The sequence below is a fragment of the Giraffa tippelskirchi genome, chromosome 12, assembly GCF_054371585.1.
Source record: "Giraffa tippelskirchi isolate mGirTip1 chromosome 12, T2T-mGirTip1v1.2.pri, whole genome shotgun sequence".
NCBI classification, from domain to species: Eukaryota; Metazoa; Chordata; class Mammalia; order Artiodactyla; family Giraffidae; genus Giraffa; species Giraffa tippelskirchi.
The window spans coordinates 90,386,786-90,410,896 of NC_137286.1; the positions used below are offsets into that span (position 1 = coordinate 90,386,786).

The 24,111-nt window shown below is 36.8% G+C and overlaps 2 protein-coding genes across 11 annotated transcripts in view; one reads left to right on the top strand and one right to left on the bottom strand.

Annotated features, from left to right (window-relative positions):
• CAB39L (calcium binding protein 39 like) overlaps positions 1 to 2,286 on the bottom strand; it is a 90,291-nt gene extending 88,005 nt beyond the window's left edge. For 2 of the 4 annotated variants that reach the window (XM_081547566.1, XM_081547573.1), the window contains exon 1: positions 2,106 to 2,150. Coding sequence is in view for 1 of the 4 variants with exons in the window: in XM_081547564.1 (XP_081403690.1) it covers positions 2,106 to 2,162 (57 nt within the window). In the remaining 3 variants the exon portion in view is untranslated. Of the gene's footprint in view, positions 1 to 1,887 lie in introns of all 4 variants that reach the window. The other 2 variants (XM_081547564.1, XM_081547567.1) reach the window with 2 other exon arrangements.
• Positions 2,260 to 24,111, top strand: part of SETDB2 (SET domain bifurcated histone lysine methyltransferase 2) — an 84,695-nt gene continuing 62,843 nt past the window's right edge. The window contains exons 1-10 of one of the 7 annotated variants that reach the window (XM_081547531.1): positions 2,260 to 2,411; positions 2,781 to 2,928; positions 3,723 to 3,830; positions 8,035 to 8,387; positions 10,546 to 10,752; positions 11,965 to 12,042; positions 12,957 to 13,082; positions 14,093 to 14,158; positions 17,180 to 17,276; positions 19,467 to 20,030. In XM_081547531.1, the coding sequence (XP_081403657.1) occupies positions 12,977 to 13,082; positions 14,093 to 14,158; positions 17,180 to 17,276; positions 19,467 to 20,030 (833 nt within the window). In that variant the 5' untranslated portion in view covers positions 2,260 to 2,411; positions 2,781 to 2,928; positions 3,723 to 3,830; ... (2 more) ...; positions 11,965 to 12,042; positions 12,957 to 12,976. Of the gene's footprint in view, positions 2,929 to 3,722; positions 3,831 to 8,034; positions 8,388 to 10,545; positions 10,753 to 11,964; positions 12,043 to 12,956; positions 13,083 to 14,092; positions 14,159 to 17,179; positions 17,277 to 19,466; positions 20,031 to 24,111 lie in introns of all 7 variants that reach the window. The other 6 variants (XM_081547532.1, XM_081547527.1, XM_081547529.1 and 3 more) reach the window with 6 other exon arrangements.

A 24,111-nucleotide genomic window follows, 5' to 3' on the forward strand; every position in this document is an offset into this window, starting at 1 on the left:
ATTTTCTTCAGCAGAAGAGACTGAAAGCCATAAGTTTGGCATCATTTACTGAGACTGGATACTTTCAAGAAAAAATTGGCAAACAGAGCATTATTACTTAAGGGTTCATTTTCATTATCTCTACTGTAGGATCTCATAAACCTCAGAAAAAAAGGATTATGAACCTGTCCTTAGTATTATTCTAATATATAAATTGGATGAAGGTCAAGTTTTCTGGAAAGCAGATTAAAAAGTTGTTTTTCAGTTAGGCTAAAAAAAAAATGGACATGAGTTTGAATAAACTCAATGGACATGAGTTTGAGTTGGTGATGGACAGGGAGGTCTGGCGAGCTGCAGTCCATGGGGCCGCAGTGTCAGACAGGACTGAGAGACTGAACTTAACTGAAAAAAAAAAGTATATCCATACCTCCCAATTGCTGTATTTTTTAAAAATTTATTCATTCAACAATTATATTTTTGAATATATGCCGAGAACTATTACGTGTTATTGTTATCCAAAGGCTTTCACAAACATTTACTGAGCAGCTACTTTGTGTTATTGGTGTTTGTTAGCCACCGATCCCTTTGATAGCCTATACAGTTCTCCCGAGCCAAAGACTGGTTCCAAAACTCCCCATAGATACCAAAATTCTTTAGGCACCTAGTACCTAAACCATCAACTCCATAATAAATTACCGATATTTGAACTCTTACAACTTAAGTTTTTAAGATTCATGGATAAAAAGTAAAATTTTTAAAGAAAATTAATTTTCAATTGTCTAATTATTTTACTGCTGTTCTCCTTGATACTCCTGCCACAAAATATATGGTACTGTTGACTTGATTGGGTTACCAGTTAACTTTGATAAATGATTTCTAAATTAACGGCAGTATCTTCACTTCTTCTCATGAGTATCAAAACTGCTAACGTTAATCACAAAACATTAGGCTTTTAGCTAGGTTTTCAGATCTGAGATAATTTCCCCTTCAAATGAATAACCAAGTGAGCTTTCTACTTTGATTTTTAAAAGTAATGAAGAGGAGAAGGAGGTAATTCCTGCCTCCGTCCTCCCATCTCAAAGACTCGGGAGTTAAAAATGCTTTCTTTTACACAAACCTCTGCCTACCCCTGGTGGCTCAGAGAGTAAAGCGTCCGCTCGCAATGCGGGAGAAGTGGGTTCGATCCCTGGGTCAGGAAGCTCCCCTGGAGAAGGAAACGGCAACCCACTCCAGTACTCTTGCCTGGAAAATCCCACGGCCAGAGAAGCCTGATAAGGCTACAGTCCATGGGGTCGCAAAGAGCCGGACACGACTGAGCGACCTCACATTCTGCATTTCTGCATTCTGCCTACCCAGGACGAAGCCACCAAGCATACCAAGGCAAACCCTGAGATTCCCAAATCTTCAGCAGATCATAATCAGGAAAACCAAGATTTGAGAAAATTCTTTCTTCCTTCGCTGCCACTGTTTCTGCAAAGGCCATCCACGTTCTAGCTTTAAAAAAAGAAACAAACAACAACACTGCAGGAGTGCCGGCTGTACACCAATGAATAAAACTGCCCTAACGCAGACCCTGGGGCTCACGGCTTCCAAAGGATGGCCTTAGAGGTTAAGCAAAACACATGAGTGGTAACTCCCCCGCAAACGACAGAAAACGAAGACGTCTCTTTCGACTCGTAAAGATAGTCATATCTCCCTCTCTCCTTTTCAGTTACCAGTCTTGTTCCTTTCTCAATCAGGCAATCCACCAGACAACCTTCCTTGTCAGTAAAGACGGTTGATGGTCAGAGTATTTTCCAGACAACGATTACTAGAACAGTTGCCTGGAACCCAAGGGATCACTGTTAAAGCATCAGAGTCCACGCCAAGCCCCGACAATAACAAACCAAAGCTTGTGATCCCAATCACCTCCATCATTTATCTCTCTTTCCAGCCAGGGCTGAGACTCAGACCAGGAAAACTTTTCCCTTTCAGGGAGGTAAGAAGCTTCCAGGTCTGTTTCCTCAGGCCCCTTCTTTCCTCCACTGCTTCTTCAGGACATCTCTACAGCTTGAGCCGCTAAGTAACGTTCCAAAGGCCCAGCAGCCCAGTTCCAGCCACACACAAAATGGCAGCCAAACACCTACCAGAGGAAACAGACGAACCACCAGCGATGCCGGCCTCTCGACTGTGGATATCCGCATTGGTCCAGGTGGAGAGCGCGAGACAACCTGAGAACTCTGACAGCCAATAGGAAGACGGCGCGCTGAAGCGCCGCCGCGTAGCAGGCTGTACGCGCTCGGAACCTCTGAGGCGTGGACCCGGTGTGCAACCAATGGGCTAGGGGCTGGGTGAGCGGTCGGTGTCCTACTCCTCCCATTTCGGGTTCGCGGAGCTTAGAAAAATGGGCGGTCCTCCCGCCCCAGTTGAGGCGAGGCGGGACTGTTGCTGAGGTGAGGGCTGGTCAACGGTGAAGTACTTCCCGGCCAGGGGGCACCTGAGGCCGCGGGTTTTCGGCGGCGTGGAGTGGGAGAGGAGCCCGACCCGCGGGGAACTCAGCCTCGCCGGCGGGGCGGGCGGAGCGCAGCTCTCGGCTGTGGCGGGCTGCGTGGAAAGCGCAGCTGAGCCAGGGTAACGGAGGCACGGCCGTAGGTGGCCCTCCCGAAGGCTCTTTGGATCCAGGACCCGGGAACGCGGCGGAGCTCTCTGCCGCCTGGATCCCAGCCCTTGCGACCCCCCTTCTCCCTTCACCCGCGTACAGTCCTGGGCTGGAGAGGGGGACCGCGGGCGCCCTGAGTTCTCACCCCCACCCCCCATTTCAGTCTCTTGTCATCCGGTTGCACACGTTCTTGAGAGGTGCTTCCTAAAGCAGCTGGGAACCTGAAGCTGTAAAAGGGGCTGCGGAAAATAAACTGCAGTCCAAAATCCAGAACCAGAACTTGACGGTTTAACCACTGACCCATTTCACAGGTAAGACTACAGAAACCCTGAAGAAGTAAAATCTTCCCCCAAGATCACGGAGTTGAGAGCAGATGCTCAGAGCTCCTGACTCTCATTAACCACAACCCAATAAGTAGTTATCCCCAATAGGTAGGAAATAAAATTAGAAACAGTACGTAATTGTGCTCATCAGCAAGTGGAACCCCGCAGTGAGTTCTGTGTGTGTTAAGAATGAGACGGTAGATTAGAAGGATCAAAAAACGGGCTCAGAAACCAGGCTGCTTGGTTCTTAATTTGTCTTTGCTGTTTACAGTGTAACATGCTTTAGCTTCTTTGTGAGAAAAACCAGGCATGCTACAATTTGTCCCTCGTGATTGTTATGCAGGTTAATAAGAACACGGGAAGTGTTTAGAAGCCTGCCTGACACATGGTTTATAGTCAATAAATGTTCATTACTGTCATCTCTGTTAAAACATAACATAAGAAATGGTCACAGTTTCACAAAAGCCTATTGGTGAAAACGAACCATAAATCGAAGCGAAACAGTATTTTTCTGCCAAAATGAAAAAATGAGAAGGGGGAAAATATGAACAAATTTTTAAATACTGTTACATTCTAAAGTTAAATTGGTAGTCTCTGGATGATGAGATTATGAATGATTTAAATTTTCTTCTCTATGCTTTACAATATTCTGCAAATTTTCTTCAGTAACATGTTTTAATTTTGTAAGTTCAATTACTTTTATATTTTCAGAAAGTATGAACAACATTAGTGAGAGCTTTCTTTAAGAAGACTCTTATTACAAGTGTGCTTTTTTGCTACAGGTGGAAGTGTAAATTGGTAGAACATTTCTGAAAGGTAATTTGGCAATATGCTCCAGAAGGCTTTAACATGGACAATCCGTTTTTGAAAATTACACTCTTAGGTTTTAAGTGAGTACATTTTTACATTTTCCTTTTAGAAAATTAGAACCTTACAGATAAAGAGCACAATCCACAAACTGTGAATTACCCGCTTCTCCCCCCATACTGCACTCAAGAGCTTGGTGCAGCGCCTTCAAGTTCTTTGTAACACTTACCCATTCTCTATAGGTGCATATATGCATTTGTAATTCTTAAAAATGGAAATAGTATCATAGTATAAAATTTTGTAACTTTATTCATTTGACAGTGTTTTTGCAGTTTAGATGTGTTATAGCTTGTCGTGGCTGAATTGTTCTGTTGATGTAAAATATCTTTGTCTCATCAGTTTTCATAGAAATTATATTTTGCTAAGTATGTACTATTTGGCACATTGTATTTACCATTCTCCTCTGGATGGACGTTAGGTTGTTCCCAGTTTTTCACCTTAGCAATAGTGCTGCAGGATATGCTTGTATTTGCTTTCTTATGCACATGGGTTGTTTCTCAAGAATATATACCTAATTTTTAATTTTAATAGGTCTTGCCAAATTTGCCTGGAAAATATTCCTAATAATTTATATATCCCACAAAGTAGTCTATGACAGTTCAATTTCCCTACAACCTAGATCAATTTGAGATACTGTCTTCATATTTTTTGCCCATCTAGTGAATGAAAATTATACTCATTAAAAAGTTTTTTCATTCTCTGATTAGTGGTCTCCATTTATTTATTGGCCTATAATACATGTAAATTTCTAGAATTTATTTTTTAAAATTACACATTTTTCTGTTGAATTATCTTAATGATTTAGGGAGTTCTTTATGCTTCCTGGTTACTGTGTACCCTGTATGTTTTAAATTTCTTTTAGTGTCTATGGCTGTGTCCACTTTTATTACTAATATGCTCCAAGCATTTTGTCCTGACTCTTTGGTTGGCTTTTAACTTTAAATTAAAATTTTAAGTTCATTAGTTTTTGCTTATTTATTCTAGAGATAAATTCTTCTCTCCTTTACAATCTTTGGGTCTCGCTTTATTTTAGTTATTCTCTAAGACTTCCATTACAAAATTTCCAGTGGTGGCATGTATCCCCATCCAGTACCTGATTTTAATGAAAATGCTTCTCATGTTTCCTCGTTAAGTATGATATTTGCTGCTTAGTCTTGGTAGATAGCCTTTATCAGGTTAAAGAAGTTCTGTTTTCGTCCTGTTGTGCTGTACTCCCTCCTTTTCCCCCTCCTGCACCGGAATAGTTGTTGACTTTTATTGATTTTTTTTTTTGTCTTTCTGTATTTAAGATAATAGTTTTTCTCTATCTGTTTATGTAGATTTACATTGATCAAACTTTCCAGTGTTGAACTTTTTGGGTTTTCCCGCTATAGACTATACTTTGGTAGCATACTTTTCTGCTGCATATTTTTGCTTTCTGTTTTGTTTCTATACCAAGAAGTGCTTTTAGTCTTGTTTCTTTTCTTACGTGTCAAAGTTATACTAATCTCAAGCTGTTGAGTAGCTTCCCATATTTTTTCCTGCTCTGAAACAGTAAACTATAGAAATTATCCTTGAAAGTTTAGTGGAGTTCCGTCCATGTATAGACACTTTTCGGATCTGGTATCCTGGGAATTGAGAGATGGGGATGTGTGACATGCATCTCTGGTAAGATCTTTAACTGTTGTTTTAATTTCTTCTCTATATACTAATCTAATTGGTTGGGGGTCTTATTGTTGTTTTTAACTTCTTGAGCCTATTTGCTATTTAGTTAATAATTTTAATTAGATATTCGTGGTGAATTGTTCTGTCAGTGTAAAATATTTGTCTCTTTTGTTTTCATATTAACTTCTATTTTGTTTGATATGAATGTTTCTTCTTGTATTTGCCAGTAGGTCTTTTTTTCACATCCCTTCAATTCAACTTTTTGATGACATTTTGTGTGATTGAAATGGATCTCTTATACTGTCATAGCTAGGTTTTGCTTGTAATTTAATTTGGGAGTCTGTTCTTTAAGAAGTAAGACAACACATTCACCTTTTTTGTGATTAGTAGCATAATTGGCCTTTTTCTTGTCCTCTTATTTACCATGTTTCTGTTCGTATCTTGTGTATCTTGTAGTTTTCCATTTTTCTTTTTAAACGAGCTTAGCCCCAAGTTTTCTTTGTTCTGTTTTCTTTTTCGTACTGTACTTTCACATTTTTTAAAATTAATTTTTATTGGAGGATAGTTGCTTTACAATGTGTTACCTTTATATTTTTAATGCAATTCATAAATTTAGTTCGTATTGATATCCTCTCTACAAAGAACTTAATATGATTTACTTTACTTTCTGTAATCTTACAACAATTCCCTTCCGTCCCTCCTCCAAAAAAGAACGTTAATTTCCTGTGGTTTTATCTTCTAGCATTATTTCATTTGTCATTAAAACCCACTTTTAATCTGTTTTTATATAGCATTAATGTGTTTTATTTATGTATTTGCTCACTTTTGCTTCTTTTACCTCGGTACTTCCTTCTAGGTTAGTTTTTATTAATGAAGTACTTCTTCATTTCTTTCAGTCTCTGAATGGCTCTTTGAGTGTCTGTAAGAGTTTTTTTTTTAAACTCTTACTATTGAAACATAACGTGGCTGAAATAGTATTGTGGATTCAGACTTATTTTCCCTTTAACATTTTGCATCGACATTTCAGATGAGAAGTCTGATTACCAGTTTGATAACTGTTTGTTTTAGATCATCTAGATTTTCTGAAAGTTTCTGAGACTTTGTCTTTATTCTTGATATTCTGAAGTTTATCCATGGTTTGTCTAGTGGTGTGTATTGATAAGTTTATTTTGTTACTCAATGGACCCTTAGTGGCCTATGTGTTTTCCAGTTATAAAATTTTCTGGTCATTATTGCCTTGTCTTCTTTCTACTTACCCTTCTTTTTGTCAGTTTTGCTCTGTATTCTGAGTGAATTACTCAACTTCATCTCCTAGCTAACTGGCTCTTCATCTGAATCTATGTTACTATGACTGTTAATTTTTGAGTTTACGTAACAACTACTTTTATATCCAAGATATCCAGTTAATTATTTTTCAGAATTGTTTGTTATTTCATAGATGAGGCTTCCTTCTTTAGCTCTTTGATATTAAATACAGTAATATTTGTTTTAAAGTTATTTCCAGGTTGCTCTGTTAATTCTCTTGAATTCAATTCATCAATTTGGTGGGCTTGTTAAGTCTCTTCCATGGTGTAACTTTTTTCAGATAGTTGATGACTCTTGGTTGTATATACTCATCTCCTCTGAGAGGATCTGATCTTTATATTGCCATGATATGTTTGTGGTTGCCATTATCTTTGCAACTTCCCATCTGTTTCTTTTCCACAGAGAGGTCCCACAGACTCAGTCTATAGCTAATTTCCTTTTTATTTTCAGCATGATTCTATATTTTTAATTTAAAGAATTAAGATTTCTGTGAATTTGATATGGGAGTAGAAGAATTTATCATGTGGTGACTAACATCCTGAGACTGAAATTGCTGACCTCTTTTGACCTTTAGTTCCACCTCTAGGTGTATATCTTAAGGAAATAATCAGATAGGCATAAAGTATATTCTATCATTATTTATTGTATTGGAAAAATAGAAATAATCTAACTGTCTGATATAGAGGTTTACTTAATAACTTACTACATTTTAATTGTTAAAATTCTTTAGTATAATTTAAGTTATGGATTACTGACCAAAGTGTATTGTACAATCACTTAAAAGGTCATTTAATAGGAAAACATTAATGATGAGAGAAAGTGCAAGATATATTATCAATGAAAGATTATAAAAATTCATATATACTAAAATTCAAATTTTGTTTGTAAAGTATACATACTGAAAGAATAATAATAACTGTTGGCATTTACTGAGTCCTTTGTAATGTGCCGGCTATTATTCTAAGGGATTAAGTCAGCCTCACAACAGTCTTTTGAAGTAGTTAACATTATTAGCCCCATTTAAAAGTTTTTAAAGGTTTATGAAATGGCGATCATTTATATTAATTAACATATATTTTAAATAGATAATTTTGAATTTTTCTATAATTTTCCTAATATTGATATTTTACATGTTTTTCCAGTTAATATGTATTCTTTTCTCGTAATAGTTCATGCTATTTTAAAAGATAGAGCTATTGTTACAACAACCCTTTTTTTCTGATATATTTTAGTATTTTCAAATATGCCATTTACCATTCCTTATTGTTTTCCTTACAGAATGTTTCATGTATTCATGGACCAAAAGATGGAGCTGATTTTTGGTTTTAAAAAGATATTGTTGATGATCTGATACAACTGTATGTATTCACTTGATAAAGATTCATGGAGTGATCATTAAGTTGGACTAGTAATTATTTCTGAAAGTTTCAAGCACAGTTTAAAATTCAAGTGTCAAAACTATTCGGTTTAAAACAGTATAATGATATATTTTCTCTGAGTACTGGAAATTTCAGAGACCACAGTTGGATTCCAGTTATATTCTACAATCAAAGTGATTCAGTTCTTTGATAAAGTTAATTTCGAAGAATTTTATGTTTGTAAACAGCACCAAAAGATGGGAGAAAAAAATGGTAGGTTGAAAAACCATTGTTAAACTTTATGTTTAAAAGTATATAGACTACTTAATGAAGTTGAATTGTTGAATTTTCAAGTTTTTTCATTGCACACAACTTTCCTGAATTACAATTAAGGATTTATTCTCATGGAACAACAGTTTTGACTCTTTATAATTAATTGTGTGTCTGTAATGCTTAGTCAGTACTTTAATGCACTTTTAAAAAAATATACTTATTTTTTTTAGAAAACTTTCAGCTTTACAGAAAAATTGAAGGCTGGCACAGAGTTCCCTGCACCCAGTTCTGCCTATGATTAAAATCTAACATTTGGCTGATACATTTGTTACAGTTATTGTTACTGACACATTATTGTTAACTAAAGTCCATAGTTTATTCTTATTTCCTTACATGATGTCTTTTTCTATTCCAGGGTCCCACTCAGGATACCACATTACATTTACTAGTCATGTCTCCTTAGGGTCCTCTTGGATATGACAGTTTCTCAGACATTTCTTGTTTTTGTAAGATTTTGTATCCAAGTGTCTTATAAGATGGCCCTCTATAGGAATTATTGAGTGGTATATTTTTTTTCTCATGATTAGACCTGGGGTTGTTTATTTGGGGGAGGAAGACCATAGAGGTAAAGTGTCATTTTTTACCAAATGATGTCAAGGGTACATGTTATCAACATGATTTCTCACTTGTTGATACTGAGCTTGATCACCTGGCTGACAACGTGTTCAGTGATTTCTCCACTGTAAATTACTGCTCTCTTTTTCCCTCTGTTTCCCTACTTACTCTTTGACAGGAAATCACTATGTGCACCCCATACTTAAGCAGTGGAAAGTCATGCTCCTCCTCTTTGAGAGCAGGGTACTCACACTATTACTCAAAATTCTTCTGCAAGGGAGATTGGTCTCCCCCCAATATATGTATTTATTTAGTCATGTATTTATATCAGTATAGATTCATGGATACATATTTTATATTTTGGGTTATAATCCAGTACTTTTTTATTTTGTTACTCAAATTATCCCAGGATTGGGCATTTGACACTCTTTCAGTCAGTCTCCTGTCCCTTTGACATACCCCATCAATGCAGGTATTTTTTGTTTTGTTCTTCATTTTTGGTTTTTAGCACTTTCTTGTTTTCTGGTACTAAACGATGCTCCAAGTTCATCTCATGTATTTCCTGCCATCCTCCTAGAATGAGCCTACCTGGTTCCTTTTATTGGAGAATGGTATTATAAACCAAAATCTGGGCAGTAGGTATGTTTGTTGCTCTTGGGGTGTTTTGATTATAGGCCCTCTCAGCTGACAGAGCAAGGTATATATAAATTGTATTTACATGTATCTACAAATATTTCTGTATGTAACCGTCTTTAACTATATTAAGTTAAACATGAGTTTATACTCATGTTTCTGGCTCTAATCCATTACCACATGGGTATGCTAACCTAGTCTCCTTGCTTATCTGTAAATTCCCATTATCTGTTATCCATTTATTTATTTGCTTAATTCCAATATATATGTATAGCAGTATCAGAAGTATAAACTCATTCCGAGGTGGGATACCTCAGTGCTTGTGCAAGTTCCTTTTGCCTGTAGTTTTACAGAGTCCACTTATTTCCAAAGTTATTTCAATCAGCATCTTTTCCACCCAGCCCTTCAGCAAAGTTGTGTATACATTCCTTCCTGGGATCCCTGATCTCTTAAATGATATTGCGTACATTAAGCTTCCCTCTTTGTGCTTTCAAGTACTGTGGGTTTTGATGAATGCATAATGTCATGTATACACCATTACAGTATAATACAGAATAGTTTCACCACCCTTTAACGTATGTGTAATAGGTGAATTGTTATACAGATTGTAGTACCTATTTCACTGGACAGTTATCTGGGCCAGTGGTTTCAAGCCTTCTTTTGGTTTCAGGGCTAATTTATATTCTTAAAAGTATTTAAAACTCCCAATAGCTTTTGTTTATGTGGTTAATACGTGTTCATATTTACTATATTAAGAAACTGAGAAGCTTCAAGAATGGTAATTGACATATATTTTTAAAATAATAAACCCAACATGTTAATATAAATTACATGAGAGAGAACTATTTTCTGAAACAAAAAAATTAGTGAGAAAACCACTGTTTTTTATTTGTACAAATCTCTTTGATAGTTGGCTTAATAGAAGAGAGATTCTCATATCTGCTTCTGCCTTCAGTCTGTTGTGATATGAGGCTTCGGTGTAAATGTATAAAGAAAATGAAGCTTCACACAGACAAGAAGTTGGAAAAAGGAAGAGAATTTTAATAGCCTCTCAGATAATCGTGGAAATTTTTCTTTGATATAACTACAAAACTCAACAGGTAGTCATTCCTTCAAGGTTAGTTCTAGTGTGGAATCTGAATTCATATCAGTGAACTTTCTTTACACTGCTACATTAAAATCTGTTGATTTGTCTTGCACTTTGAATGGGTCTCTTACACATGTATGATTTTATAACATCATGCATTGGCCACTTGGAAAACATTGGTGCAATGAATTATGCAGTTTCCAAATGTTGACACATTTAATCACAATATTTTAAAATTACATTTGTTGATATTGCTGCTTGAATTTCTCACTTGTCACTCTACCTTTATTCCCTATTGCAAATAATACCAGTATTATACATATGTTTGACCAGGTCACAAACGTAGAAATAAGTCTTGACTCCCTTTTCCCACTGCCCTGTGAGTGATATTTTTAAAACAAATTAATGACATAACAATAAGATACTTAAACCTCTTAAGTGGCTCCCCATTGCCTTTATATAAAAATAAGGTTGCTTAGCATGGCACACAAGGCCCTCCATGTCACAGCCCCTACCTTTGTCTAAAACATCATTTCTCATCCCTTTTGCCTTTTCACATTGTTCTTTTTTTTCAAGTGTTGAAACCTTTGTCTGAACTGTGCTTTGGGGAATTAAAAGTAGGCTTAGTCTTGTGTAGTACCCAACAGGCCAGAGAGTTAACAGGGAAGCAATGCACCTCCCAAGGCTGCTGGAGAGCAGCGGCCCTCATTAGCCAGAGGTCCCCTGTGGGTGAGTGGCTGCCAGGGAGAGTTGGGGCTTTGAGGTCTAAGCCTCTTTTGAAGAATTCCCCTCCGTTACTAACCTGAAGGTTCTGGGTTTAATTTTTGTGAAGGAAAAGGTATTTTTTGGTGAACTTACTGTGCTGTCTTCTCATTAATACTCCCAGTGGCTTCTCAAGTGACCTGTCTACAGTGTAGTTATTGTTATGTTCCTCCTTTGCTTAAGGCCCTATTCATTTTAAGCATTTTATACATTAATGTTATCTATTTTAGAAATAATTTGTGTTTAACATTTTAGGTATTTTTGTTACTTTTAAACATGGTGTGAGATTTGACTTTTGTCAATTTATTTTCATTGCATTTCTCATTTCTGTTTTCAACTGTGAAAGGATGGAAATTTTTGATTACAGTGTTAGTTTGCTGAGCATCTGAAATGTTGGTTTATCTATATAACTTTATAAAAGCTTTAAATATTATTTTGCCTCATGTCACTGTGAACAAAAAATGTTGCCTGCCATTTCAGAAAACAGTGAGTGCTGCCTGCCATCAAGCCAATATCTGCATCTGCCCCCAGTGGCACTCCCTGAGGAGAATTCAGAAGGTAGAAAAACTAGATACTGATTGTAGATAGTTAAGATGCATATCTGAAGAATAATTTCAATGAGCCCAGACTCTTGTATCTCCCTAGACATAAAAAAGCACTAACATCATTAAATTGAGACGTCTGTTCTTTGTGATTAGCTGTAATCATTCAATGTTTAATTACATATTTTATTTTTTCCTCTCAGCAAAAACTGTTTATCCTGACTCTTCGCTTACCTCTTGGGAGCCGTTTCTCATAGCTATCTCAGAGGCTCTCTCCCAGACTGTAGTCCTCAGTAGGTCTCCAAATAAAACATAATTCGCAGCTTTAGATTGTTCGTTTTTCTTTAGTCAACATAACTATTAAAAAGTTGATAGCAAAGATATTTTTAAAAGCATTAGTGTTAGACATTTCGTTATTTCAACAGTTGTTGAGATGTTTCATTCTGAAACCATCCACTTGCATACTCATTGGAGGTTATGTCCTTGAAAAATTTTAAATGTATAGTTGTCTATAAGTATGCCCGCTTCCACCCTAGAATGAAGTCATTCCTTCTGTTTTCCAGTCAAGAATAGTTTCACTAAAGTTTTCAACACTGTTTTTTTAATTAGCAGAAATAAGGGAGATGCCAAGGTCATCTTCTTTGTTTTTCATTCTTTCTAAAGAGACAGTGACCAAGGACTCTAGTGACTAGGCCTCCACACTTCCACTGCCAAGGACCCGGGTTCAGCCCCTCATCAGGGAACTAAGATCATGTGCCCAAAAGAGAAAAGAAGAAACAGTGATGAAAATCTTTTTCCTGAAGGAAGTAATAGCCCAATTAAATCTTGATTTTATTTAGAAACCAAGTGGATTTTTAATAGCATGTGCCTTAGGAAAGTTACAGTCTATGTCTTTTGAGCTCTTTGGCTATCCACTTATTTTTTCTTCAGGTGATGCAAAAACTTTCTGGATGGAGCTGGAAGATGATGGGAAAGTGGATTTCATATTTGAACAAATGCAGAATGTGCTGCAGTCACTGAAACAAAAGATCAAAGATGGATCTGCCACAAATAAAGGTATGAAGCAATAAAAGCTTTCAATACATTTAATGCTAAATGTTACCCACTGGCAATACAGTTTAGTTCTATTTGCAGTGTTGCTATTTGTCTTCAAAGTCAAAATATTTTCTTTGTTTTCTAAGAACCTGACATCAGTTCTGTTTGCTTTTTTTGTGTATATGCTCTGCTTCTATAAAAACTCATTTTTATCATACTCTGAACATTTGTAAAAGTGGATGAAGATGATTATTTTGAAAAATAAATTATAAATAAATAAATAAATCTCTCTCTATCTCAGGCTACTTTTCTCTCCCTTATTTTATCTTTATGTGGGGGTAGAGGGGGTATATTGCAAAACTAGTATGTGCTCCTTGTAGAACATTTGGTACATACAGAAAAATATAACAGATTATCCATCACCCAATCTTTCAGAGACAACTTAGACATATATGGATATGTTTTGCCTGCTTTAAACAGAGCTTGCCTTAGTAGTCTTCAGAAAGCAGACCTTGTGTTTTACATAGGCAGTCAGTTCAGTCATCCAGGTTTTTATTTTTGTTTCTTTGTCTTCAGCCCAGGTAGTTGTAGAATATAGACTTTTATATGGAAACTTCCTTCATTCCATTAGAATATATGATTTTCAAGCAAAATTCCCCCCCTCCTATTCTTTATTTTCCCCAGGATATTCTTAATTCTTTTTGGATATTCTATGACATTAATCTGTTGTGTGTTTGTCTACAAAATTAATACTGTCTTTCATTTTAATATTCTCATTCCTTCATGAATCTGATATATCTAGGTTTGAATACAGTTCTACCTTCCTATCTAACCTGAAGTAAACAGCTTAACCTCTAAGCTTCAATTTCTTTGTCTTTAAAGTAGATACTCATAAAAACCTCTCAGAGGAGTTACGGAGATTGAATGACATGAAGTGTGTGTTAGTGAATTGCATAGCACAGTAGCTGACATCTTGAATAAAGGTGATCCTGCTGCTAATAGTTTTCATTCTTTTTTCCCTTCCTTAACAGAATACATCCAAGCAATGATTCTAGTGAAAGAAGCAACTATAAACCACAATTCAACATTGATAAAGGGTATGTACATTTCTAATCCTAACCTAGAATATTCTCTGCTGTTTTCTTGCTTTGAAGCAAGCCAGCCTTAATTATGTCGAGTTAACCGAAGACAGTTTAAAATAAAACTGTAAGATCCATATAGGTAAGTTATGGAAATCAGTGTTCCTGGTCAATGAAAAGTCCTGCCCATCCAGAGATAGGAAATGCACACTCTATTAAACCTCTCAGGAAGAACAAATGTATCTCTTCTTCAAAAAAACTTCTCCTATAAGAAGCACAAACAGAATTCCAAGACTCCAAACCACTGTAAACCTGCTTTGTGTAAAGAACAATGGTAGACAGATACATTTTGGCATAGATAAATTGATGGAAACTTTTTTCATTTCTAGATTGTTACTAGAACATCAGTGTATCAACTTTAAAATAATTGAATAAAGATAATGTACTAGGATTAGAAAAAGAAAAATTGAGAAGTTATTTTAGGTAAACACCAAGGTCTGACTGTATAGTACAGGGAACTATATTCAATATGCTATAATAGTCCATAATGGAAAAGAATATGAAGAAGAATATATATGTGTGTGTGTATATATATATAACTGAATCACATTGCTATATAACAAACACAGCATTGTTGATGAATTATCCTTCAATTAAAAAACTTTTTTAAATTAAAGTTATCAGAATCACTATCCTATAAATCTTAGACTATCACCAATTTGCTAAAGTGTTGAGGAAGTACATTTACTAAATTTTAATTAATACTGCTAAATATTTTCAACAGATTGTAATCATTTTAACTGTCATAATTTGGAGCCTTAGAGTTTTAAATCTCTGAAAATATGGTTTAACATCATCAGTTTATTTTAAAGAAAGGTTTTGTTATTCAGAAATATTTTCAATTTCAGTCGCTAATATAAAGTTTTAGAAGAGAGTACATTTTTTCAAGAAAACAGTCTTTTTCCCAGTAGCCTACAGGAGCAGTTGAAATCACCACACCCTTAAGGGGTTAGATTAGTTTTCCAAGAGAGAAGCCTGTAAGTGCAAGAGGTGCTAAGAAGAACTAATTCTAAACAGCTTTTTTCTTTCTAAATAATCTTTCCCAGTAAAAGAAAATAAGTTGGGTTTTTGTCTTGGTTCCTTTAAAGTAATGCTTTCATGAGTAGAAATGCAGAGTATTCTAGTTTCATATTTTTACATAGTTCATCTGAAGTATAATAAATTTATCAAAATAGAAGTATATGTTTGCTAGTGGTAGAGCTAGCGAATGTTTTTAAAGTAATCAGGGAATTATGTAGTGACATTGCTAGCAAATGTAGGGATTAACACTTCATAGTAATAAAAATTCATATTAGTATTTATTTTAAAAGGAATACTGAGACTGGGAGAAACAAAAGGACTTGGTGTTAAGGTCAAAACAAGCCATCCCAGATCTAGCCTGAATTCCCCAAACCACTAATTTACGTTTGATTTTTCTTTGCTTGTGTATAATTCTATAAGTATCTGCTGCATCCCCATACAAAGAATTGGATACTGTTTTCTTGAAAGAAATTATTATTTCTCCTCTCCTCTTATCTAATGGTTAATATAAAATCTCCATGTTCTTTAGTAAAGCTTGTTTCTAACTATGCTTATATACCTTTGTTATATTTGTATTTGTTAGTATGGCATTATATGGCTCATTCAAAGAAATTTGCTGGGAAAAATCAGAAATTCTTAATTTGTAAAACAATTTTTTTTTAAGGGCTGTGCCATGTGGCATGTGGGTTATTACTTCCCCAACCAGGGAATGAACTTTTGCCCCCTACATTGGAAGTGCAGAGTCTTAACCACTGGCCAAAACTTTTTTACTAATCAGTTATTGTAGCTCTCTTCATCTATCAGATTTTAAATCTTCTTTCTTTACCTCAATAACTAAAGAGGGATATTTGCTTTCCAAGCCAAGGATGACCTTGGATTAGGGCTTCCCATGTGGCACTAGTGGTAAAGAACCTGCTTCCCAAAGCAGGAGACATGAGATGCAGGTTCGATCCCTGGGGCAGGAAGGTCCCCTGGAGTAGAGCATGGCAAGTGTTCTTGTATTCATCTCCAGTATTCTTGCCTGGAGAATCCCATGGACAGAGGAGCCTGGTGGCCTAAGGTCACAAAGAGCTGGACATGACAAGCAATGCATGCATCCACACACATGACCCTGGATTATAACTTAAACTATTCTTTTATTTTCTTAAACTTTTTTTTTTCTGTTTAATAAGACTGGTCTACACTAAAGGACCAATGCAAGTTAATAATAAGGCAGGAAGAGAATCACTTTTTTATTAAGGTCCACCACTGCATAGGAAAAAGCATGATTAAAAACAATTTTTTTAAAAACAAACATAGACTATTCTGTATATTCACTTTTTTTTTTTTCAAAATAAGAGCAGGAAATCTATAAGTTTTTTTCATTACCTACATAGTTGATTTGTATAGTGAGGTCATGTTAGAGAGTAAAAATACGTGAAGTTGAAAAACACAGAGACAAGAATGAACCAGGGACATCCTGGCTCATGGTGAAATTAAGTGCAGAAAGATATAGGGGAAGCTAAGAGAACTGTGAATGAACAAATGAAAAGACAAAAAGAGCAATCCAGATACTTTCCCCTCCTCTGCAAAAATAGAAAGTAATAGAATAATGAGAAAACAAGAGATACATAAAGGCTTCACATTTTGCGACCTTAATAGAGTCTCTGAGAGTTACACTATTTTTTTCTGTAAAATACAAGCAGAAATAGGGATACTTGATGTTTGCTTTAAAGGATGATTAAAATTCAGATCAAATTTGGGCCAAATTAGAATTTCTGCAGTAGAAATTTCTTCTACGTCTTATTTTATCCTCTTATTTTCTTAATATTTTTGAAAATGTTGGCATCTAATTTTTGCCTCAATTTTGAAACCTTAATGTTTTCAGATTTAAAGGCTCCTTATATCTCTAGTCAATAAAGATATTATTTAGATATTATAGTGACTCATTTTTAACTCGTTTGTAATTTTTTCATGTAGATCATACATCTGTGACCCAGAATGCAGAGGAAAACAAATCAAGTTCATTGCCCTCGACATCATATGAAAACTTCTTTCCAAAAGACTGCACCTCTCTGTATGTATAGAAGTTAAATTTATTTATGTTGTTAGTGCTTTTGCTCCCAGAAAGAGATTTCCTGTTGCTAATCATTTGACATAAGAGTAGATAAAATATATAAAAAAAGGATTCTTTCCCATGAAAAGTTTTTTTAAAAAAACCTTCTTTATTTTGTATTGGAGTATAGCCGATTCACAATGCTGTGATAGTTTCAGGTGGACGGCAAAGGCACTCAGCCATACATATACATGTGTCCATTCTCCCCCAAACTCCCTGCCATCCAGGCTTCCACATAACATTGAGCAGAGTTCCCTGTGCTCTACAGTAGGTCCTTGTTGGTTATCCATTTTAAATATAGCAGCGTATACCTGTCTATCCCAAACTCTCTTACTATCCATTTCCCCTACCCTTCCTGAAAAGTTTTAAAAGTTGTGTATTTTATGTAGGTTCATAATTCTCTGCATAGGTTATTTGTTAAATCCGTAAGTAATAAAATCTTTAATAAACTTTAGAACTAAGGACACCCCAGATACAATTTTTTCTCTTGCATATATGCTGAGTTAATCTCTTCATAACAAAGAACTTCTTGAATCATCAATATTTCATATTCCCCTTCCCCAAAAATAGGGGAAATAAACTGATGACATTTTGCAGAAAAGAATGCCACAGAACCCAGCTTGAAACAGAATCTATTTGTTTGAAAGTTCAACTCAAGCTGAAAAGGGAGATGAAATGCTCAGTCACCGGCTGTGCTCTGTCTCTGTGAGCCGCTCGGGAGCGAACAGCTCCAGGGCGGGAAATCCCAGGGTCCAAACTAGGCTGCAGAACGGCTCCAGCAGCTAGAAAATGAGAAGGCATATATTTTTCATTAAAGAATTTGGTATTGAGGGAATTCCCTGATCATCCAGTGATTATTAAGACTCCATGCTCCCAGTTCAGGGGACGTGGGTTCTTTCCCTGATCAGGGAACTGAGATCCTACATGCCATACAGCACGGCCAAAAGAAAAAAAAATTCTATTGAAAGGCAGAATGAGTCTAGAAAATATGAGAACATTTTTATGTATTTAGAAGAACTTGAGATATATTAAGCTAGTAATTTAAAGTCAGGTGAAAGGACTCTTTACAGTATTCAGTAAAAGACTGTAGAACAATTGGATATCATTTGGAGAATTTAAGTTAGATACTCATGTTACATCAATATAAACTACACATGAAATTGAACTCTCAAACCTAGAAAAATTAATTATAAAATTAGAACCCTTAAAATCAGGAAAATAAAGATTAGATGTCTTTCCATAACATTATATAACATGGCATTATTCATAATATCATTTATACTTTATTATAAATACTTAATTCTCTGCCTCGAATGTAAGTTCCTTGAGATTACAGACCTCTCATCTTTGTTTTCATAGCACCTGGCACATAGCAGTCAGTCAAGAAATCTTTGATGCCCTTGCAGCCCTACCTCCCAGCCTCCAGGGAGGGGAGAAAGGCTGCAGGTAGAGATAACCACCACTCGCCAGTGATTTAATCTTTCATGCTTAAGCAGTTAAACCACTACAGAAAACAGCAGGGGTCCTGGAGCTTCCTGGTTGGCAGACACTTTGAGGTGCTGTGAGGGGGGTACATGTGGACAGGGCATATGGAAACTCCATGCCCCTTCTTACCTACCTTGCCCCATGCCTCTCTCCCATTTGGCTGTTCCTGAGTGCATCTTTTATTATAAACTGGTAATAGTAGTTAAAGCGCTTTCTTGAATTCTGTGAGTCTTTCCAGCCCATTAACAAAGAGGAGGAGGTTGTGGGAACTTGTGGATTGGTCAGAAGTGAGGGTGACCTGGAAATTGCATTTCTCATCTGGATTGGGGGCAGTTTTGTGGGACTGAACCCTTTAATTTGTGGAATCTGATGCTGACTTCAGGTAGATAATGCCAGAATTGAACTGAATTATTGAACACTCATTGAACAAGTGGTGCTGGAAAAAAACACCACATATTTGGTGCTCAGAAGAAGATTGAAAAAAAACACTTACATAACTTTGTATAACTGCAGATAGATGTTTTACTTCAGAGTCTGGCTTATTTTCATGTTGTCTGAGAAGAAACTTAATATAGGAATTAAATATCATCTTAGTGTTTTTTTTTTTTTAATGTGGAGAATTGTGCTATAAATTTGAGATTCTAATAAATAATTAATTTTAAACAGATCTACAGAAAACCAGGAAATTCCCCCTATGGAAAATAAAGTTGCAGACTTTAGAGAAAAAGAATCTTCTTTAAATTTATCTTACCAAAAGCATGAGTGCTCTGGCACCTGTCTGATGAAAATGCCACTTACCTTCAAGGGGGAAAACCCACTGCAGCTACCAATCCAATGCCATTTCCAAAGACGACACGGGAAGACAAACACTCATTCTTCAGCACTCCACGTGAGTTATAAAACCCCTTGTGGAAGGAGTCTACGAAACATGGAGGAAGTTTTTCGTTACCTGCTTGAGACAGAGTGTAACTTTCTATTTACAGATAACTTTTCTTTCAATACCTATGTTCAATTGACTCGGAATTACCCAAAGGAAGAAGAAATTGTTTCTGATGTGGATATTAGCAATGGAGTGGAATCAGTGCCCATTTCTTTCTGTAATGAAATTGACAATAGAAAGCTTCCACAGTTTAAGTACAGAAAGACTGTGTGGCCACGAGCATATTATCTAAACAGCTTTTCCAACATGTTTACTGATTCATGTGACTGTTCTGAGGGCTGCGTAGACATGTAAGTAGAAGAAAATGACATTTCAAAAAAATCTTCTGAGTGTAGGGGTACTTGTCAAGAAATCCTGCTGTGTATCAGTTTGTCTGTCTGTCTTATCTAAAACCAGTTCATCAAGAATTGAAAATAGAAAGATGCATTCTCTCTTTAGCAATAGGAAGGTAATTCGGGAATTATTTCTTGCAAAGATAAGTTTTTCCCTTAATCTGTTACCGTAACTCTTCATAGCAACAATTGGAGCTAATGCCATGTAACTGTGCCAAACATTGTGACAAGTGCTTTCCGTATATTTTCTTGTTTAGTTCTCACAAAGTCTTATGGGGTAGTTAATATTATTTCCATGTTACAAATGAGGAAGTTGAGAAACCAAGTGTAAGGTCAACAAATTTAAGCACCAGGATTTGAACCTGTACTTTTAACTGTTATATGTCATGTTTTACTTTCACATATCTTTTCCTTGCTCCTTTTTTAGAAAGTTAATGGTGCCTCTCCTGATCCTAAAATTGACATTCCATAAAAAAATGAAAATATGTTCTAAAATACTAAGACTTTGAAAACCATTTTGTTCTAAAGGTGTATAATTTACTGTTATTTGTAGGTTTGCTTTGGTAGAGCAGGGTTGCATTATATGTACATTTAGCTTAATGCAAATTTAGCTGCCTATACTAGGAAAAAGAAAATGCTTGAGACAGATAAAGAGAATTAATTTAAATTGTATAGATAGTAGTTTTTAACCATCCTGTCAGTTAGGAGTGTGAGATGAGATACATAAATCTAGTTTGGCCCAGTTTCTATAGGTTTGTCATAGAGGAAACCTCTCACTGTGCCAAGTTTTTTTCTGTTTAAATATAAGTTTTTAAGCATTGCTCCTAACCTGTCCTCATCTGGCCAAGCCCAATCTCCTTCAGTGCTAGAGGAAAAAACTAACTGTTGGGTTGGACATTGTTTACTGTACTTTATGGTTAGTTTAACAAGGTTTTTTTAAAGAATAATTTTCACGGTGTATGATTTTTGCCTTAGACTATAGAAACTAATCCCCATGTAACGTGCACCACCAGCATACATATGTTCGTTTTTTGGTCACAAATTAAAAGAGAAGTCACAAAATAAGCAGAAGCTGAGGCTCACAGGGATCTGGAATTGGACACGAGCACTGTGGCCAGGGATTCTAATCCTGACAGGAATGGGAATTAAACGTGTCCCATGCATGGTGGAGAGTGGGCACTGAGCTCTCAGGGAAGGAGGGCAGAAACAGGGACCTACCCAAGACTAGGAGGTTGGCTGATAACTTACAGGGCCTGCAATTGTACTGTCGTATTAATAACAGCCGGGCTGAGAGCTGTGAAACCTGTAGGTCAGAGCCAGAGCAGCCAGTGTAGAGGAGCACCCAGGAGTAACCTCTGCAGAAGTATAATCGAGCACAGTCAGAGCACACAGAGGCATTCAGGACCGTGAAGGCAGCGTTCAGTTCAGTTCAGTTCAGTCGCTCAGTCGTGTCCGACTCTCTGTGACCCCATGAATTGCAGCATGCCAGGCCTCTCTGTCCATCACCAACTCCCAGAGTCCACCCAAACCCATGTTCATCGAGTCGGTGATGCCATCCAACCATCTCATCCTCTGTCGTCCCCTTCTCCTCCCGCCCCCAATCCTACCCAGCATTAGGGTCTTTTCCAATGAGTCAACCCTTCGCATGAGGTGCCCAAAGTATTGGAGCTTCAGCTTCAACATCAGACCTTCCAATGAACATCCAGGATTGATCTCTTTTAGGATGGATTGATTGGATCTCCTTGCAGTCCAAGGGACTCTCAAGAGTCTTCTCCAACACCACAGTTCAAAAGCATCAATTCTTCGGCGCTCAGCTTTCTTCACCGTCCAACTCTCACATCCATACATGACCACTGGAAAAACCATAGCCTTGACTAGACGGACTTTTGTTGGCAAAGTAATGTCTCTGCTTTTAAATATGCTATCTAGGTCGGTCATAACCTTCCTTCCAAGGAGTAAGCGTCTTTTAATTTCATGGCTGCAGTCACCATCAGCAGTGATTTTGGAGCCCAAAAAAGTAAAGTCTGACACTGTTTCCACTGTTTCCCCATCTATTTCCCATGGAGTGATGGGACCAGATGCCATGATCTTGGTTTTCTGAACGTTGAGCTTTAAGCCAACCTTTTCACTCTCCTCCTTCACCTTCATCAAGAGGCTCTTTAGTTCTTCTTCACTCTCCGCCATAAGGGTGGTGTCATCTGCATATCTGAGGTTATTGATATTTCTCCCGGCAATCTTGATTCCAGCTTGTGTTTCTTCCAGCCCAGCGTTTCTCATGATGTACTCTGCATATAAGTTAAATAAGCAGGGTGACGATATACAGCCTTGACGTACTCCTTTTCCTATTTGGAACCAGTCTCTTGTTCCATGTCCAGTTGTAACTGTTGCTTCCTGACCTGCATACAGGTTTCTCAAGAGACAGGTCAGATGGTCTGGTATTCCCGTCTCTTTCAGAATTTTCCACAGTTTATTGTGATCCACACAGTCAAAGGCTTTGGCATAGTCAATAAAGCAGAAATAGATGTTTTTCTGGAACTCTCTTGCAGCGAACTAAGATGGACTGGAATGGGTGAATTTAACTCAGATGACCATTATATCTACTACTGTGGGCAAGAATCCCTTAGAAGAAATGGAGTAGCCATCATGGTCAACAAAAGAGTCCGAAATGCAGTACTTGGATGCAATCTCAGAAACGACAGAATGATCTCTGTTCGTTTCCAAGGCAAACCATTCAATATCACGGTAATCCAAGTCTATGCCCCGACCAGTAACGCCGAAGAAGCTGAAGTTGAACGGTTCTATGAAGACCTACAAGACCTTCTAGAACTAACACCCAAAAAAGATGTCCTTTTCATTATAGGGGACTGGAATGCAAAAGTAGGAAGTCAAGAAACACCTGGCGTAACAGGCAAGTTTGGCCTTGGAGTACAGAATGAAGCAGGGCAAAGGCTAATAGAGTTTTGCCACGAGAACGCACTGGTAATAACAAACACCTTATTCCAACAACACAAGAGAAGACTCTACACGTGGACATCACCAGATGGTCAACACCGAAATCAGATTGATTATATTCTTTGCAGCCAAAGATGGAGAAGCTCTATACAGTCAGCAAAAACAAGACCGGGAGCAGACTGTGGCTCGGATCATGAACTGCTTATTGCCAAATTCAGACTTAAATTGAAGAAAGTAGGGAAAACCACTAGACCATTCAGGTATGACCTAGATCAGATCCCTTATGAGTATACAGTAGAAGTGACAAATAGATTTAAGGGACTAGACCTGATAGACAGAGTGCCTGATGAACTATGGACAGAGGTTCGTGACATTGTACAGGAGACAGGGATCAAGAAAATCCCCATGGAAAAGAAATGCAAAAAAGCAAAATGGCTGTCTGAGGAGGCCTTACAGATAGCTGGGAAGAGAAGAGAAGCGAAAAGCAAAGGAGAAAAGGAAAGATATTCTCATCTGAATGCAGAATTCCAAAGAATAGCAAGGAGAGATAAGAAAGCCTTCCTCAGCGATCAGTGCAAACAAATAGAGGAAAACAACAGATTGGGAAAGACTAGAGACCTCTTCAAGAAAATTAGAGATACCAAAGGAACATTTCATGCAAAGATAGGCTCGATAAAGGACAGAAATGGTATGGACCTAACAGAAGCAGAAGGCAGCGTAAGTCCCAACAAATGGCAGAATTCACACCTGAGGAATCAGAGATAAATGTAGAATACGACTGAAGGAGACTTTAAAATAGGTATGTTTAAAATGTCCAAAGAGATAAAATATTAATATCCATGAAACGAGGAGATTATTTTTATACTAAATAAGTAAAAGAGCCATTTGGAAATACAGGAAATAAAACATATGGTTATGGAAATAAAAAACTAAATAGATGGACGAGATGGTACCGTCGGTGTAGCTGGAGAAACAATCAGTGAGTAGTAAAGCAAAACCAAAGGGTTCTCCCAGAATGCAAAGAGATAAAGATGCGAGGAAAAAAATTTACAGGTTGAAAAATATGAAAGGTCAATGAGAAATTCCA